This window comes from Anolis sagrei, chromosome 4 (genome assembly GCF_037176765.1).
Source record: "Anolis sagrei isolate rAnoSag1 chromosome 4, rAnoSag1.mat, whole genome shotgun sequence".
NCBI classification, from domain to species: Eukaryota; Metazoa; Chordata; class Lepidosauria; order Squamata; family Dactyloidae; genus Anolis; species Anolis sagrei.
In genome coordinates, this window is record NC_090024.1 from 44,221,085 (window position 1) to 44,240,897 (window position 19,813).

At 37.3% G+C, this 19,813-nt stretch overlaps 1 protein-coding gene across 1 annotated transcript in view; it reads left to right on the forward strand.

The window, feature by feature from the left end:
- Window positions 1-19,813, forward strand: part of SLCO5A1 (solute carrier organic anion transporter family member 5A1) — a 56,278-nt gene that overhangs the window by 19,013 nt on the left and 17,452 nt on the right. Inside the window, exons 3-6 of the mRNA XM_060775447.2 lie at window positions 7,259-7,391; window positions 9,858-10,075; window positions 12,672-12,836; window positions 18,190-18,388. Coding sequence (XP_060631430.2) covers window positions 7,259-7,391; window positions 9,858-10,075; window positions 12,672-12,836; window positions 18,190-18,388 — 715 coding nt within the window. The remainder of the gene's footprint in view (window positions 1-7,258; window positions 7,392-9,857; window positions 10,076-12,671; window positions 12,837-18,189; window positions 18,389-19,813) is intronic.

Sequence of the window (19,813 nt, forward strand, 5' to 3'; positions counted from 1 at the left end):
AGCCTGGCTCTTAATCACCATGGGACCTCAGGTTAGATACTGAAAGTATCTGTTCTTGAGCTGCTGGAATAAGTTGAACGTGATAGGGAGCATTGATCTCCTGCTGCATCTCAATACCAGGGTAGGTCTTGGTCTTGGGAGTTTTCCCAATCTCTATATTGATGCTCTCCCTCTTCATTCTGTTATAGGAACTTGAGACATTGTCATGATTGTTTGTATTCTCCATTCTGTTATTGGTACAGAAAGCAAAAATATTTATGCCACTTCCATCATTATGGCAGAGACTCATACTATGATTATGACTATTTGACTCATGACGACCGCTGTAGAGAGCATCATTTCCTGTCTCAGTCAGATACTCACTCCAGTACCTCTGAGTCAGGATGTCCAGTAGCCATAACTTCTAGATCTCAGCTTCCTCCAAAGCTCTGGTGCAATTTCTCAGGTAGGGAAGCTGCCACTAGGCCTGTGACCTAGCTGGATGTGATTATCCTGAGCTTTTAAAACATAATTGAATCGATTGAACTCCTATTTATTTTTATTTATCTATTTCAAACATTTGTACTCTGTCCTTCTCAACCCCCGGGGGGGGGGGGACGGACGGACGGACGGACGGACGACGAGGACTCAGGACTATGATATCATATGAAGCTAGTAATTCCATTTAAACCTTAAATCTCTTCTCAGTTGGAATTGGATGTGATGTCTTTAATTAACACATCTGATATATTTGAGATCTTTTAAAAACTTTATCCAATTATTTGCTAAATCTAACATTTTACAAATTTGGCACTGCTTCAAAATATTTTGTCTGTTCTGAACTTCAAGTCACAGTTGCTGAATGACCATGAGTTCTTCCCATGGTGATAATTCTTCTCTGTTAGAAATAGAAAGGATATTGTGTGTTTTATAGGGTATTCCATTAGCTCTTTGCACAATATAAATAATATATTCTGGTGGCAGGGGAAGGATCTGATTAAAATTTTCATTTGTCTATTTTTGTAGATAATTGTGGTATTGTGATTTTTTAAAAAAGTGAAATGTATTCAGCAGACTCTGTGAGGCCCAAATGAATCAATGTAAGCAAACAGCAGTTTTGTTACTCAAATTGTTTCTTTTAAAAACTTCACTACTTATAATAATACACTTTATTTATTTATTACTTTTAGAAGCACATTTTTGGAACTGCTCTTCATTTATACTAATGGAAGTCTGGAGCTTCAAAAATAGCACTTTCTATTGAAAGACAAGAAATATGATTAATTTATATTATGGGAATAGTGGTTGGCTTCAGTTGTTTCAAATATCACATTTTGTTATAATAATGATATTGTCATATTAAGATATGTAACATTGCATAACATTCCTTTATCAAATCGTCATTGTCTATATCTCAGGCCTTGCAAACTAAATCAAATTGTTAATCCTTGCTAGAACGAATCTGCTGAATCATGAGCTTTATGTGCATGTTCACTTATACATTAATTGATTTAGTGGGCCTACTGTCATTGGAATTAGCAATTGGATTCAGACTTTACTTTCTTCACCATCAATTTCATGGAATCATACTTTAAAAGCATATGAGGCTCTTTGAGGATATGCAGATTAATATGTGCAGCATTTAGAGAATGGTAGAAGTTCATATCTAATTCAAACATGTCACTAGGTGGCCTTGAACCACTTATTAACTTACAGCTAATCTACTGTTCAGGAGTGGGGGAGAAAAATAAGAAAAATGGGATATAGGTATGGACATGAAGATATAGCTAACTTTGGGAGACTAAGGGAGGTGTCTACATTAGCATAATAAGCTTTACGTGCCATGTGTTTGATTTTGGGTGTCTTCACAATGTTTCTCCACTTTTGGCAGGTATTGTAGAGGAAAATGGATTAAGAAAAGTCAGGGCATGCTCTATAGCAGGGCTGTCAAACCCATTTTCATTGAGGGGCACGTCAGCCTTATGGTTGCCTTCAAAGGGCCATTAAATCCACGGATGGAGAATCGGTGGCTACAGAGGTCCAACTATATTTTTTAAACATAGTAGTTGGTGCTTTTTAGTTTTTACTTAATTTGAATCCACAGATGTTTCTGAACAACAACTTCAGTTCCTTTTGATTATCTTCCATGTGGACTGAGGATAATGGGAATTGCAGCCCAACAGCACTTGTAGCTCTGAGGTTGGGGAAAGGTTAAAGGACATTTTAAAGTCAGACATCATATCCACAATCCTTGTATCTAAATTCATTCCCCACTATGCTGACTAAACAGAAAAAACTATATTCGGATATTACTGTATCACAACTCCCGTCAAGTGTAAACATAGTTTCTAATGATGAGGAATATAGGAGTTGTAGTCCAGCATCTGGAGGACCACATAAAGGGACATGGCAGGCCAGATTCTGCCCATAGGCCTTGTGTTTGACAAATGTTCTTTACCGGAAACTCCCAAAGCAACTCCATGGTTTGGTGTAGGGTGGAGAGCAGGATGTGGTCTTGTTTGTACTGCTCCACTGTCCACATTGGGCACTGACACCATCCCCTTTCTCCTGTGCGCCTGCTGATGGCATGGAAAAAAGGACCGATCAGACTCATGTCATCACCATCCACCCTCCTTCCTGGTATGTGGGCACCTTTGCTGATGTCAGCACAGTGTATCTGTGATGGCCAGGATCTCATATAGAACTCTGTGACCATTTGGGAGGGTGGGATGCCAATACAGATGGAAAGGTGACAGTCCAGTGTGGCCTGATTAGACAGTCTTGCCTCTGACTCATACCACCTTTGGCATCCCATTTGCTTGTATTGGTCCCTTTTCTTGAAGTGCTGGAAAAAGGACTTACCATGCGTTGTCCTCATCCTATAGCAGTGACTTCTGGCTCAACTGATCTTTCACCCTGTTCTACTTTCCCAGGATGTACTCATATTAATGACACTTCACCCATTCGAATATAAAAGAAAATGAGACTGTATTGTAGGAGTTATTACTTTATAATAACAACTATAGGAGCTGCAAATAATTACATGTTAACTTAGAAAAATATAGCTTGTTTACAAGGTCAATCTATTTCCTAATCTCTATTTAAGCACTGCTATTAAGCATACTAAGTATGCTACTATCTATCTCTCTTTTAAAGAATCAATGTGTTTGATATTGATATTGCCAGTAAAGAATAAAGAAACTTGCCAGCATGTAATATCTTTATAATCTTAATTTTTAGGCACCATTCCCATCTCTAATGGAAGGGAGTCTGCATTCATTATTTTTATCTCTACAGTATTTCTGCTTACTGTGAACATTGTCTAAAACTTTATTACATAAATGTTGTAGAATGTGTAGCTAGATACAGCTACTGCACAGTCCTGTGTCAAATGCAGACAGTTTGGGCCTGAGTTATTGTAGAGAATATTTGTGATGGGATCTCCCAATTTTTAATCATCTTCCCTTAATTTATTTGCTCAAAATGACAATACTTCCAAGACAGGGTCTGTAACCTTTCTGCTGTGCCATTTTCATTCTATAAATGCACTATAAAGCTTCCAGCAGTCCTGTGGTTTAGATTGAATGAGGGTTTGAATAACAGGAAAGTAGTTGCTGTTTGATAGGATAAATAAATTTGCACTTATTAACACTAGAGCTTTGACTGTCAATTAAGAAATCCCTTATGGATGATAGTTTATTACTTCTAAACAAGGAGAATTGGGAGAATGACAGTCTTATTTGTAAAATCACACTTAATATAGTTTTGTGAGTGTTTGTGATAGATTACATAATTTATGAGTAACCTTTTAGAATAAATAAAAATTAATCAAAGTAAGTGCCGATTTGACCTCAGCAGAGTCCCTGGTCAAGTGAGACAATTTGTGTGCAGATAATTCAACTTGAGTCAAATTTTTATGTGTTTTTACAGATTTAAAATATATTCACCATTGTTAGCATTTTGTAATATATTGTTAAACAAAATACCAGAGTTTGAATCAAACTTCATCTACTTTGGAAATTCCCTTTTTTCCTTTCATTTATATCTACTTGTGACAAACACTTTATCAGTATGATATTGCTCTTTTGACATTTTGTACATAGAAAAAGAAGACTAGGAGTGTGGGAGCAGAAAAACAGTGTTTCCAAGATAGTTTTACTAACTAATTCTAATATTCCAAATAAAAATTCTATCCTTCTCCACAAGGACTGTGCTAAATTTACACATGAGCTTAATTAACAATTTAAAATGTATTTGATCAGTAACTCATAAATAATGAGATAGTTTGCCATCAAGAAAATGCTTAAGAAATCAAATATTCAGTACTTAATAGGTTCAAGAACATAATTTATATTTAAAATTTAGACACAATATAGAAAGTTCCTTGTGACTACATTGTTTTTTCTGTGTTGTTCTAACCACATTTTATGGTTATTGAGTAAAAGTTTAGAATAAAATGTCAAAGATAGTTCAAATTGCCACCATAAAATGTTCTGCTTAATGAAAACACAAAACACATGAATTTCATTGGATTATATTAGGAGTTTTAGCCTTTGATTTTTCTCTGGGCAAAACACTGGCATTCTTGGATAAGGATTGGAATTCTGCACATGGAAAACTTGGGGTATTTAAGTTCTCATTTTAAATCTGAAAGCAGGACTTCTCTCAATAATGTCCTCTCATCCTTAAACATGGTATGTGTGTGTGTATTCATTCATTGTATTTTAGTTGAAGGATACAAATATCTGAATAAGTAAATAACAACAGATATCCAAAGAGACAAACCTTTTTATATTCAAACGTTCAGACTTTACAGCTACTCAGTAAAATTGTTCAATGTTACACTTCTCTTACTGCCAGTGGTGGCTTAGGATACGTTAAAACTTCTTTCTAGGGAACTGGAAACTGGAAAGATTGAATAAAGAGTCTCTAGCATACATTCTTAACTACATTACAAAAGTGAAACTTTTCCTCTGGATGTATTGTCAGGGCAGGATGGTCCCGCTGCCTTTGTACTGACATCTCCCATATAACCCCACCCCGCCTGAAAGTATTTAAGTCTGCTTAATATTGGACTCTGAACTCAGTAGTGTCAATTTAAGAATTTCCTCTGAATGATATTATAAGTGATCTATTAGGAGGACTATGCAGTCTACAGTGTCTTACTTAAAATGAGTGCTAATTGTATTATGAACTTTCTGTCACAGTCTCAACTTTTTAACCACATCTTGATTTGGAGTGTTGGGAATGCTCTCCTTATGCAAAAAAAGCAAGGCTGCTTTTTCATAATGGTGAGGTCATTGCCTCAGTTGACTTTTACTCATCAGCAGCAATGACAGATTGCTGGAGGAGCAAGCTGCACGCCACACAGCTGTCTTTGTATCCACTAAGCTAGCTGACTACCGTTAAGATATGGTTGAGGATGCCACACCCTGGGTAGTTTTGTAAAAAGAGCCAACTACCAATTAGGTATGTGTAGATCAGCCTCTCTAAGCTGCTGCTATGTCACAAAGACCCATCATTACATCCTAACTAGCATGTAGGCATTATAGGCCAATAAATCTAGAAAGTGTCTAGGATGATTAAGGGAGCAGGTTTGGTCAGAGAAAAACTGGTTGATATTTCAGAGCTGAAGAGTAGAGAACCACCTTGGGACTTTTATAATGAGCCAATGCTGTTATTGGCCTACAATTTGCCAGCCTCTCTTCTTCTTTCCCACCTTTTCTACTTGTTTTCTATCCAACACATAGCAAAATTCTCTCTTCAAGTTTTCTCATGAGGAATATATTGCTACTGTTAAAAGTAGAAAGAGAAAAAACAGATGTTGCTCCTTGTTGCTATCAGAAGTGGAGTGTAGTGAATTCTCTACCTGTTAGGCTAGGAAAAGCCTAGAAAAGTAGGCCCAGGAAGTTTGGCAGCCATTTTGGAAAGGGTGACGGGGTGGGGGGGGGGGAATTCATTTTAGTTACTCATTTCCTGAAGGGGGCGTGTTTAGAAAGAGCAGCTTTGGAGGGAAATGAGGGAAGACTGTAATTGGCTGAGTGAGAGTGGGCGGAGCCTAACTTGGCAAAAGAAAAAAAACATGACTTTGGGGATGTTTTGAAAACCCTGTCGGGGAGATTGCACCTGGGTGTTAAAAGGAGAAGGAGCTGGGAGTTAGGAGTGGTGAAGGGTTGGTGAGAGAGGCCTGAAATTGGTCAGTTGGCTTGCAGAGATAGCTAGTGGGAAGATTTCTACAGCTATTAGGGAGATAGCTGGTGGAGGAGTGAAGAGATAGATCCAGGATAGGACTATCTGTGCTGGTGTTTAGAATTACTTACAGAGAAGCAATCCTGTCAGTACACAAGTGTTCCTGTGTAACTAAGTCTGAACTGCTTAAAGTAACCACACACTTTTAAGTCAATACTCAGAAACAGCTAAGCTTTATACCTGAAATGTTCCAGTTCTCTTAAATAAACATCATTTATTTGTTGTTCACAACATCTGCCTCATGTGTGCCTCTGGGGGAAGTTTTAAAAGCAGTTTCCTGCAGGAAACATGAGTCTATGGTGGCAGCGAATAGTTGAAAGAACAATCTTTTAGTGTTTCCTCAGAACACAAGCCTGAGGGCTAATCCAACACACTCTTGCCTAAGATATCAGTGCTTTTAAGTTTGGTGGTGGCCACAGGGTTTTCAAAAGGTTTTTTCAGCCAGAATCATAGAGTTGGAAGAGACCTCATGGGCCATCCAGTCCAACCCCCTACCAAGAAGCAGGAATATTGCATTCAAAGCACCCCTGACAGATGGCCATCTAGCCTCTGTTTAAAAACTTCCAAAGAAGGAGCCTCCACCACACTCTGGGGCAGAGAGTTCCACGGCTGAACGGCTCTCAGAGTCAGGAAGTTCTTTCTTATGTTCAGATGGAAACTCCTTTCTTATAGTTTGAAGCCATTGTTCCGTGTCCTAGTCTCCACAGAAGATAGTTCCACCTTAGTGCTGCTTTTGTTTTGGGCTTTTAAAACACAGAAGCCACATTCCAATCACAAGTGGTGTTCTGCCTTTTGGGATTTTGTTCCCAAATAAAACTTCAACACCATTATATGGAGCTTGCTTCTTAGGAGATTTTCCATATGATGTCAAGGGGATGAAGAAGAGCTGGGAAACAAGGGTAAGACAATGGTTAGGAGAGCACTCTGTTTTCCCATTCTTTTGATTTGTGAAACCTACTTAAATATTGTTGTCTGTCATGTGTTACAATTGGATGCATACTTGGATATCTCTTCTGTTTTATCTTCACAGCTATAATGTATGTAATGGGAGCTCTTGGTCCTGCAGCAGGATATTTATTAGGAGGAGTTCTTATTGGATTTTATGTGGATCCTAGAAGTACTATTTATATTGACCAGAGTGACCCTCGCTTCATTGGTAACTGGTAAGTTGCAACAATGTGTGTTTTTTATCCATTAGAGAGGTGTAACCAAAATGAGATTTCCAAAATGGCTTAACATCTCTTAGTTTTTAATATCTCCCCAAGTCAAAACACTTGAATTGCCACAAAATATGGGGATTTGACCTTCATTGCCTCCCACTCCCCCTAAACTATAGACATTGGGTATATATCTGCCAGTTCAGGGAACTGGACGTAAACTCATCTCAGATTTGGTATTCTGATCACACCTGTGCAAGGTCATGGGCAGGATGGTCCTGTTGCCTTTGTACTGACATCTCCCATATAAATCCCCCTGCCCGAAAGTAGTTACAGTCTGCTTAATATTGGACTCTGCACTCAGGAGTCTCAGTTGAAGAATATCTGAAAGATATGTAACAAGAGCTTCTAAACAATTTCTTAACTGCTACCCATACTTTGTGACTTTAATAACATCATTTAAGAATATATTTTAATTGCTAAATGTTAATTGTTTAATACTCATTGATTTATACATAATGGGTGAGAGATTGAGAATATTGAATGAATAACTATTATAAGCTATATAGTAGGACATAAATGAAGTACAGACTTACAGGGGACATGTTTATCAACAGTTGGTATTCATCATAGCTAAATGAAACTTAAATTTAGATTTAAGCATCATGTCCTTTAGAATGCAAATAATAGTGGTGCAAGCTAAATAATAACAATAATAACAACTTTATAACAATTGCAGCCACAATAAAAGATTTGTCATAATTATACAAGCATCACAGGGAAGTGCAGTATCAGTTTTGCCACCAAAATAATAGGGTTTTGATTATTTGTAATGACATGGCTTTAGATTTTTTAAGAACTAAGGATGTAGAACTTTTTTTAAGAACTAAGGAAGTAGAACTAAGGATGCTGTGCTATAATTAGGTGCACATATAGGACTGCGAGTAGCCATAAAGTTTGATAGCTTTCAATTTCTACCAGATTATTTTAAATTGATTTTCTGCCGATTGTGCAGTTGGGTTTTTAACTATTTTCTCAGCAAAACTGACCTATGAATTTCAAAAGTTATGGTCTCTAGGTTATTGTGGGTTTTTTCGGGCTATAGGGCCATGTTCTAGAACATGGCCCTATAGCCCGAAAAAACCCACAAGAATCTAGTGATTCCAGCCATAAAAGCCTTCGACAATACATTGTTATGGTCTCTATTTGTTTATATTTAGACAGGAATCTAATGGTAAATGTACTATGGACTTGCATCATGTCAGTCCCCCAGTTGTGTAATCATCAAAAGAACCTGAAAATCAAGCTTGGCAACACTATATTTTTAAAGATATGACAGTTTTAGCAGTTTACATTTCTTTGATGAACATCTTCACAAAGGAAAAATTAGAATTCTGTTTTAGATAGTCTCATTTCCCCTTTTAAAGCTTGATGTATTTCCATTGCCCATTTAAGATCAATCCATGACCAAATGTTTGCGTCATAACATGGATAGTTCAAATTATTTTATTGTTCTTGAGAAAAACAGCCTTCCATCCAACTACCTGTGTGAATTGCAGCTGTGATTAGATTGCATCCTCCTGAAGAGGAAGATGCAGACATGCCTGCTAAAGGAAAACTTCCAAAACTCTGTGAGAGATGCCTCTCATGTTAATTTCACTTTTAAAACAACACATAATATAATTCAAGGGTTGAATATTATAGAGTTCAAGATCTTCACTAATTTTTTCAGAATATCTGGCTTGTGATTGTACATCAACTATAATAGTGAAAGGCAACGTCTGAATTACCTGGATATATCCTGGACACTTGATGTTAGCTATCAGAAAGTGTCCCAGCAACAATATAAACTAGACTTGCACAAAAAGTAGTTTTAATGGGCATAGAAATTTATAGTAGGACACATGACGAGGCCCAATGTTAACCAGGCTTTGAACAAAGTAGTGTGAGAACTAAAGTAAATTTCATTGAATCAAAGATGGTGATAAGTCTGTATAGCCTGCCTTTTCTTGGTTGGCATAATAAGAACTTACTCTGCCTTATGTATCACCTTTAAATCCTAACTGTATTTTGGCTAGCGAATACATTTAATGCATTTATTTTAATTGTTTTTAAGTTGATTTGTTTTAATACTCGTCTAACTTTAATTTCATTTTAATGTTTATCTTTTGTATATTTTTGTTTTACTTCTTAAGTGTGAGCTGCTTTGAGTCTCAATTTTGAGAAAAGGTAGGCTAACAAACCAGAAAACAAACAAACAAACAAACAAATAATACTTGTGTACATCTTTCCTGCTTGATCACTTAAAGAATCATTATTTTAACAAATACTATTTATCTTTCTCTTACGATGCAGAAGTTCTCTGTGTGTATGAAGTTCTCTATTTGTACCATCACACTTTGTATCAGTCTTTCTCTCAATCTCACACATACACACTAACTGCAGATGCTATTTATTATGCCCTCACTTTAGGTGGAGTGGATTCCTTCTTTGTGCCAGTGCAATGCTACTTGTTATACTCCCCATGTTTACTTTCCCCAAAAAACTTCCACCTCGACACAAGAAAAAGAAAAGGAATATTGCTGATGATATTTCGAATGATGATGATATAGTGAAAGAGAAAGCAAACAACAAACAGCAGATAGACCAGGAAGTCCCTGCTTCAATGGGATTTGAAAAGAATGTTAAAGGTAAAATATCAATCTAGCTTCAGTGCTGATACCCAGACACAACTCCACTTTTTACTGTTCTGTGCCTTGAGGTCATCATCAAACATTCAACAATAATACTACTTTAAACAGTAAAACTGATTTGAGTGTAGGAGGCTGTGTCTAATTAGAAACTTTATGGTTTAGATATTGCTCATTCAGAGGCATGTATAGGCCACATTTGTAGGCAAAAGGTTTAGAGTTTGCTAAGATACATACATTTAGATTGTTGCATGTATTTTATACTTGGTTTCCAGAGTGACTGTTCTATGATGCTATTGTTTTCAATGTTTTGCGCTAATATAATGTCTAGGCACACCATCACTGGATGATAACCTAATTGTGGCATTGTCTTAAATCTGCGTTATGCTATTACAGGCATAGTAGTGTAATTTCATCTTCACTTTCAATTTTTCACCTTTTCTTACATTGTTATTTATTTGTTCAGTCGCTTCTGACTCTTCGTGACCTCATGGACCAGCCCACGCCAAAGCTCCCTGTTGGTTGTCGCTACCCCCAGCTCCTTCAAGATCAATCCAGTCACTTCAAGGATAACATCCACCCATCCATACCCTTGGTGGCCCATCTTCCTTTTTCCTTCCATTTCCCCCAGCATCATTATTTTCCCCAAGCTTTCCTGTATTCTCATTATGTGGCCAAAGTACCGTATATACTCGAGTATAAGCCGACCCGAATATAAATCGAGGCACCTAATTTTACCACAAAAAACTGGGAAAATTGATTGACTTAAGTATAAGCCGAGGGGTGGGAAATGTAGCAGTTACTGGTCAATTTTAAAATATAAATAGATACTAATACAATTACATTAATTGAGGCATCAGAAGGTTAAATGTTTTTGAATATTTACATAAAACTGTAATTTAAGATAAGACTAGGCTTATACCCAAGTATATACAGTACTTCATCTTTGCCTCTAATATACTTCCCTCCAGTTAGCAGTTGGGCTTTGTTTCCTGGATGATGGACTGGTTTGATCTTCTTGTGGTCCAGGAACTCTCAGAAGAGTGCCTGGAAACTGCAACTAGTTCAAAGACCTAAAGCCTTACTGTTGCTGAATCCAGGGAGCGCACCACTCCTTGCTACAGCACCTGCACTGGCTGCCAATTTGTATCTGAGCCCAATTAAAGGTTCTGGTTTAAATCTTTAAAGCCCTAAATGGTTCAGGTCAAACTTACCTATCTGACTGCATCTGAACCTGCCAGATCACTAATATCATCAGGAGAGGCCCTACTCTCATTACCGCCACTGTCTCAAACATAGTTGGCTGCGACAAGTGAGAGGGCCTTCTTGGTGGCTCCCGCGAGCCTTTGGAATACTCTTCCCAAGGAGATTAAAACAGCTCCTTCTCTATTATCCTCCAAAAACAATTGAAACCCTTTGTTTAGGCAAGTCTTCAATGGATTAATCCAGACCGAACTGGCAGGAAGGCTATCTCTTATCAACCTGAGAGAAGTGCAGTATGACTGGATGGGACACCGTAATAATGCATATGGTTTTTTAAATGTTTATTTATGTTATATTTTATTGATGGTTCATGTTTATATATGTGTTTAATTGCTGTTGATTTTATACTGTATTTAATGAATCTGTGGCTGAAAACAATTGTATTTAAATTGAGAACGGGCTAATCACATTTTATCCCATTCGAAACCACCCAACCCCTTTGGGCAAGGAGGGCCAAACGGAAAGCAACCTCAATTGGTCTAACAGTGTCCCTTTTGCTGCATCCAGGTTTCAAAATGGCACAGGAGTCATTGAAGCAAAGAATGAGAGACATTGCCCTGGGAGGGCTCAGAGCCTGCTCAAATTCATCATATTCCCCTAGATCCTTGAACTTACCATACACTGAGCCATTCAAGTTATGCAAATATCTTAACAGTCTCACAGTGTCTAATTACCACAGACTTTTCACAAAAGCTAGACTAAATGTATTTCTATCAGAGCTGCTAAATGGCAGACTATCTGGCATCCCCTACCCCCAAAGTATATGCCCGTGCGGTGGAAATGAGAAATAGAATAATTAGAGCCCATCTTATTGCAGTGTTGATATTACTCAGCTCAATGTGGCCAACTCTTACACCCAATCCTGGCTCGATTGTCTGACCATTCCCCACAAGGGAAGGTCAGACATCTTTTGGAGGGCAATCACCATTGGGTGACCCTCATGGTGGCAAAATTCCTTGCAGTGGCAGCAAGACCGAGAAAGAGCCTAGTCTTCGATCAGGGTATTACCTGACACTGTGTAGTATGTGTCTATATAGTTTATTTCCCCGGTTATGAGGGATCTGTAAACTCCTGTATGTTATTTATTTAACAGCTGTGGGTCCATGGACTGTAATTTTTTTTTTTAACTGTATTTAATATGTTGAAAGCTGCTTTGGGTCTCTCTTTTTGGGGAGAAATACTGCTGGATAAAGATTTTTATTATTATTATTTATCACATCTACTGAGTAGCCATTCCTTAGAATTAATTTAAAACCAGACCAAGTTTATTTTTGCTTTTCACTGGTTATATATAACATTCATGTCATTTTAATTTTTCTTTGTCATTTTGTAGAACTTCCAAGAGCTGCTGTCAGGATCTTAAGCAACATGACATTTCTTTTTGTGAGTTTGTCATACACAGCTGAGAGTGCCATTGTTACTGCTTTTATTACCTTTATTCCCAAGTTCATCGAATCACAGTTTGGCATCCCAGCTTCCAATGCCAGCATCTATACTGGTAAGGCATTGCCATTCTGGTCAGGAAATATGTTTTTTCTGTTTATTTATTTTTGGGGTGGGGAGGGTTTTGCAGAGGTTTCAGCAATACTGCTTCTCATTCTCTGTGTTCAGTTTGCCATATTTTTTGCCTTATGAGTTGTTAGAGTGTGGGAAAGTTATGTTGGGTTACAATTTTCAGAATTCTCCAACCAACGTAGTCACTACCTAGTGACTGGAATATTTTGAACACTGTAGTCCAAAAAAGTAACTGTTCCAAGCTCTGATTTTAGAAAAATTATGGCCTGTGTATAATATAAAAAATTCCAGAGTGTAATGGTTACTCTGGCATTGCCAGCACCTTCAAAGATGAGTTTACTTAATATTAATTGTATTTCAGTAAACTTTGCTGTGTTTTTCAGCTTGTCTCCCTCTTCTGTTTGCAAATAATTCATCAGTCAACTGGTCTTCCTATATCTTAATTACTTTTTTATTCCAGCAGTTACTATTATTGTTGTGATTATTGAAATTGGGACAACTTGTGATTTTAGCTATCATGCTAGCCATCAGTGGCAAGTGTTACATATATACTCCATCATTCAGTCATTCATTCAGGAGGAGATCTTTCATTGCATTTGTAGGTGCTAAGAACCCACCTAAAACTTAAGCTGCTCACATGGTAGGTCTGCTGTGCAGGCTGGTGCGGTACTTCAGAATGATTGACTCAGACCAATACATCATATGATGCGCCATCTCCCACCTTTGGGCTGTGGCGCAATGGACAGAAGTTTCTTGTTTTCACACAACTCAGGGCAAGCCATTTCATTCTGAAGCATTCTGCTTCTCTGCATCACAGACCTACCATCACACTGAGGACTCCCTCGTATTTCTGGGAAATATGTACCATTGGTCAGCTGTTAAAGGAAAAGCCATATGGAATAGTCTAATTTTAGATCTTGCCTAAATACCCTCAAGAGCACCATATCCTATCTGATGTAGTAAGCTAAGCAGGGTTTGCCTTGGTTAATATTTGGATAGAAGACTGTCAAGGAATACCATGTGGCACAGGGTATATTTCAGAGGGCGGAACTGGCAAAATGTCATTTGAATATTCTTTGCTTAAGAAATTCCTGTGAAATTCATGGAGTTGCCATAAATCAACAGGCATGCGTACACACACTTAAAATTGGTTAAAATGTTTTGTTTAGGAGGCTAGGAAATATGCAAAAGGAAAAATGGTGATACGAGATTGCTAACTATCGAAGTTGCATGCAGGTGCTGAAAATAAGAAGAAGGGAGATAGGGAATGGTTTTGGGCAGGACCGTAAAGAGTATAACTATGCCTCCATTGAGTATGGAAGTCGTGTATTATATAACATAAAGGCTGACCTGATTGACAGGTCTGTAATTCCAGTTGATCACTGGAGAAGCTTTCCTAGCCTTATGAATGTTGTTTCTGTGTACTTTGACATACCCAAGAGCCTTAGTTATATCTTTGCCTAGATTATGTGTATACTCCAAAACATAAAGATCCAGGAGAACTATCACACTTGCTGTGGATAATTCTTTCTGATGTCAAAACTAGGAATGAGAGAGAGCGAAACTAGCAAGCATTTATATAGATGAAATGAGCTCTTGTCATCACTGACACAATGAAAGAAATGTCCATTCTCAAGATGTTTGATAATTCAGACTGAATAATTCCTAAATATCCTGACTTTTGAGTGATGTCCTAGAAGTTATACTGTCTGAATGGACTTTAGTCCTCTGGGGGAAAAAAATCACTCATTTAACTTCAGGTCTCTTCCTGCATTTTGTCACATATTACCTTTGTTTAGCACATGCTTCTCTTTAGAATCTCCTTTGAGGAAACATGTGTAGAGTATTGTTTTTAAAATGAACTGCCTTGCATTTCAGATATAATATACTCAATTATGACATATGTATCATTTTTCATTAGACCTTTTGATGGGTCTTTACAAATCCAAATTAATTTTAGTCTGAATAATTATTATTTATTTATTTCAAGTATTTATATCCCGCCCTTCTCATCTCTAAAGAGGACTCAGAGCGGCTTACAACAGGCAAACATTAGATGCCAAACAATTTCTTAAAATACACAGTTACAATTAAAACAGCAAATAAACATTCAATTTAAAACAGTCCACTGGTTCAAAATCAAAATAAAAAAGAGGGGTTTTCTGATTAATCAAAGTGATTCAGTTATTCTCTCTTTTTTGCAGTACAATATATTTCATGAAAAAGAGACATTTGAAGGAAAACAATAATTTATGAGGGAAGGGAATGCTCTTCCCTCATAAATGTGTGGTTAAGGTGCAAGAAAGGCTATTACAGGAACAAGGATAATTGCTCAAAATGGTTTCAGAGTTTTTTCTTCTTTTCTGGTGGGCAGGGGGTAAAAAGAAAAGGAAAATAAAAACTCAACTACCTAATTTTAAAAATTGGACAACAGGTGAAATTAGCAATTCATTTTGTGGATCCTTACAGACTTGAACTTCCTAATGGCTTCCTCTTCTGCAGGACAATTAATTTGGCAATTCAGTTAATTTTTCATTGTCTTTTCTTGGTCACTTTTCTTTGTTATTTGATAATATAATGGAATCTTTTAACTTATGATAGCCAATTATTTTAATTCCCTCTCCCTCCAATTTAGAATTTTTAAATATGTTGAATACAGCCTTCTACACACATAAATCAACAAATGAAGTTTTATAAACTACTCTTCATAAAGTCCTGAGTAAAAAGTGTGAGAAACTATGAGTTGCCTGTATCTAAGGGGGAAAAAATCACATTGTTCAATCTTAAACTGAATTTGTTTTGACATCTGAATTTTACATATTTACTAACAACACTTGAGAGCCTGGTCCCTTTTCAGACTAGTATAAAAACAAAGGCATATTTCAACTTCTTTGACAATAGTTCTATTTACAATATTTCTGCTGTTTCTGGAAAAATCATAAGAAGGCCTTTATTAATCTTTTGACATCATTGCAGCGTACTGAAAATTATGGCCTTTTGCTACTGGCAAAATTGTCATCAAGAACTGCTGAGATGGCTAACCTGTCTTTTGGACTGGATCACTTAAAATTGTCTGGTAACATGATAAAAGGGTACTCAAATAAATCCCACATGTAGAAAGCCAGAAAGCCAGGGAGAAGACTAGGTCAAATCCCTTCTCCTTGATGTCAAGTTTTAGTGATCTAAATCTAGTCATTAGCTGCATTAGCAGTAGATTAATAGAATCAGTGGACCTTGTGTTGGTATTGATTACCAAGGTCCCCTTAAATCAGCTGCTTTCTGTTTAGGATTAAAATTGTACTGGGCCCAATATGTAGACATTTTAGAAGGGGTGGGGTGAAAGATTGTTTAGTAATTAAATGTTACATTTCAAACAACATATTCTTGAATCCCTTAGCTGGTATGATTAGTGGCAGTACTGCACATGTACTGACAATTGTGACCTCCAAAAGTTAGTTTTCCAAGTCTATCCATTAGACAGAATGAATTGAATGCATTGAGTAGTAGGTTGTGGCGACAACAGCAACAGTCTTTCTGTGTATACTACACGACTTATGCTCCTCGTAATCTAGCATGCTATTTCAGATGTAATGTAGAATGTTACCATGTCGCTGTACACCAATGAGATTCAACTCAGCCCATTCCAGATGTTTTCTGTATGTGAGAATAGGCACCCTTACCTTTTGCTTCAGACAGCAAAATGAATATTGAGTCACCTCGAGGTGGATTTTAGGACAAAACCCTGCATAGTGTGCCTTCCCTGCAACACAGCTATAAATCAGATAGACTTATTGTAAAAATAACCATATTGCACCCAAATATGAATAAATCCTGACCACAACAGCACCAACCCATTATCTAACAAACCAAGTCTGTTTAAAATAAGCAGATCCTTTAATTTTTTTTAACCTAAAACCCATAGACCAACAGCATTTCTTTAGAAACTGATCCAGTATAAGTCTATAGGTGTCTGCTTTGAAAAGGTTATAGAGAAGAACAAAGTATGTCTCCCCTAGAAGGTATTTATTTATTTATTTATTTACTGTATTTGTATACTGCCTTTCTCAGCTCGTAGGTGACTCAAGGCGGTTAACAGGGTAAAATTCAATGCTTAAAATATCATAAATATAATTAAAAACATAACACATAATAAAAATAAACAAATCAGTAACATTTAAATTCATAGTGTCTCCTTGTTAAAAATGTTGTCCGGTCTCATTGTCGTCATTCCATTTTCCTATGTCAGTTATTCTGCATTTGGTACATAGTTTTGTAGTCATGGAGCCACTCTTGAAAATGCCCCATCTCTTTTGTGCCCTCCGGTTTAATGATTCACACTGCTGGGCATACATGGAGGTCTTATGAGGATAAGGGTGGATTTTTAGCTATTTGTGTATGATTTCAACTGTTTAAGATCTTATACATCAAAAGTAGCATTTTAAAGTGGTCCAGAAATGCACCGGCAAAACAGTAGAGTTGCTGTATCTTTGATAAGGTGGTCCAATTAACTAATCTGACATAACTACCAGTTGTAGTTTCTGGATTGTCTTTAAAAGCAGTAGCAAGTGTTGTATGAATCTTGTCTGAACATCTCAGTCATGATTTCAACCAAGACATTGGTTAGATAGGTATCCTATTGCCATATAGGCAGGAAAAGGGAAATGCTGGCTTTTGATGCTATCTCTGTTTCTACAGTTATTCCAGAATCCAGAATACTCCAAACTGAAGATATCTTCTGTGCAAACTGTAACTTTTCCAGGAGACACCCTCATACCAGATGGCTTCATCTTTATGAGAACTAGATCTTTAGATAGTGGGGATCACATGTGAGCTTTGTGATCTTAAACAGAGGGCCTTTCTTTCAATCCCTCTGACAGGAGAATTAGCTGTAGAGGGGAGTGCCTTTTTAGTAGTTAGCTGCTCAGTTGCTGTGCTGAGAGGCAACGGGCTCCACTCTTGATATCTTTCTAACACTTGGCAAATACCTTTTTCCCAGATCTTTTGAACCTTTATATTATTTTATTTCAAAGTGATTAATTAGTTTTGATAATTACTCCCCACTTTTTTCTAAATGATCATTGCAGCAGTGTTTTGATCTATTAAAAAGTATTTCATTTTTTTTGTTTTTTATTTGTCCAGTTATGCTTATACATTTATGCTTTCGTTGTATGTTGCCAGAGAACTCTTGGTGGATAAACTGAATGAGCAATTAATAAATTAATAGTTTTTTTTAATATTAAAAATGAAAATTCTTCAATTTAAAAATGTGTCATGCTATTTTGTCTACTCTTTTAACAATGTAAATGTTTTTCATTAACTGTTTTTTCTTTAACCAGGTGTGATTATTGTTCCAAGTGCTGGCGTTGGTATTGTCCTAGGGGGCTACATTATAAAAAAACTCAAACTCAGTGCAAGAGAATCTGCAAAATTGGCAATGATCTGCTGTGGTGTGTCTCTTCTGTGCTTTTCAACACTTTTCATTGTTGGATGTGAAAGCATTAATCTAGGGGGAATAAATATCCCATATACTACAGGGTAAGATGTTTTTCCTTTCTAAATAAGTAATGAGTTGCATCAAAGCTGGGCTTTTATATAAAGCTGATAGCTATTTTTAAAATGCAGTCATTACAGAACTTTAAAATGCTTTAGTCAAATAAGATTATAGAACTATTGGATAACCTGTTTCAGACACATATTGAAGGCTACCCCATTGGGTGACAGGATTAGAGTACATATACAGTTCTGTCTCATTCAGAATATCAAGTGTCCAAGACAGAGCTGTAAAAGATCGTATGTGCTGCTGCTACTTTACCGGAACTAAACAGGTTTGCATATGTTAGTGATAGGATGGAAAATCTCAGAAACTTTATGTATGCTTAATTTCTTCTTCTCTCTCTCCCCCCCCCCCCCCCCTCAGAGTTTGTCCTACAAATTCATAGGGTCCGCTTTGCCTGCTGTGGCTTTGTTTTGGGTATTTCTCAAAAAAAACCCCCCAAAAACAAACTTCATGGTTTTGACAGGTTGATGTGACTGTTTGTACTGCAGCTGGCATATCGCATCCCCTATCACTGCAAACCATTGCCCAGTTGGTTGGTTATCCAGCCGGCACCGCTGGGAGGTGGGATCGGATTTTTGCCATCCTTTATGTATACTACATTTAATTTTGAAATTTAGAAAAAATAATAGTGTAGATTTTGAAACTGCTTAGTTGTATAATGGAAAAGGATAGTACAGGGTGCGGCAGCATAACTTCCTTTTTTAAAATGCGCGCATTCAGTCGGTTGAAGACGTAGTGGAGCGCTAGTGGTCTCGTTCGAGAGGCTGGAGTATAAAGTTTTGTCCTGACACAGTTCAGTCGCCATCATGCGTTGGAACAGTGAGGAGCATGCTTTTTTGGTGTGGATGTTCTGTGATTGCAACCCAGTGCGCCTTTCAGATTCATTTAATTTAGCCCCATTGGCCCCTGTCCCGGACCGGAAATCAGTTGTGACATGGGTCACTACATTCAGACAAACTGCAAGTGCGACAAGACGAAGAACTGGAGTCCCTCGGCCCAATAGATCGTCTGAGAACATTGAGGCAGTGAGATCTTCAATGTTGCGATCACCACGGCGTTCGGCGTGCAAACGTGCGTCTGTCCTTGGACTTTCTGATCGTTCTGTGAGGAGAATTCTTCATGATGATCTTCATTTCCATCTTTCTGAACATGACTTCAATTCTTGGAGGAACGTGTGTGAGGTTCTTCTCGAAGTCGTTCCTGAGGACGCTATTGTTTTTTTTAGTGATGAAGCCCATTTTCATTTGTGTGGATCCGTCAACAAACAAAACATACGCTACTGGGCTGACAACAATCCTCGAGAATTGCATCAAAGGCCTTTGCATTCACCTAAAATCACAGTGTGGTGTGCAATTTCCTCAGCTTGAATTATTGGTCCCTGGTTCTTTGAGGAAAATGAAGTT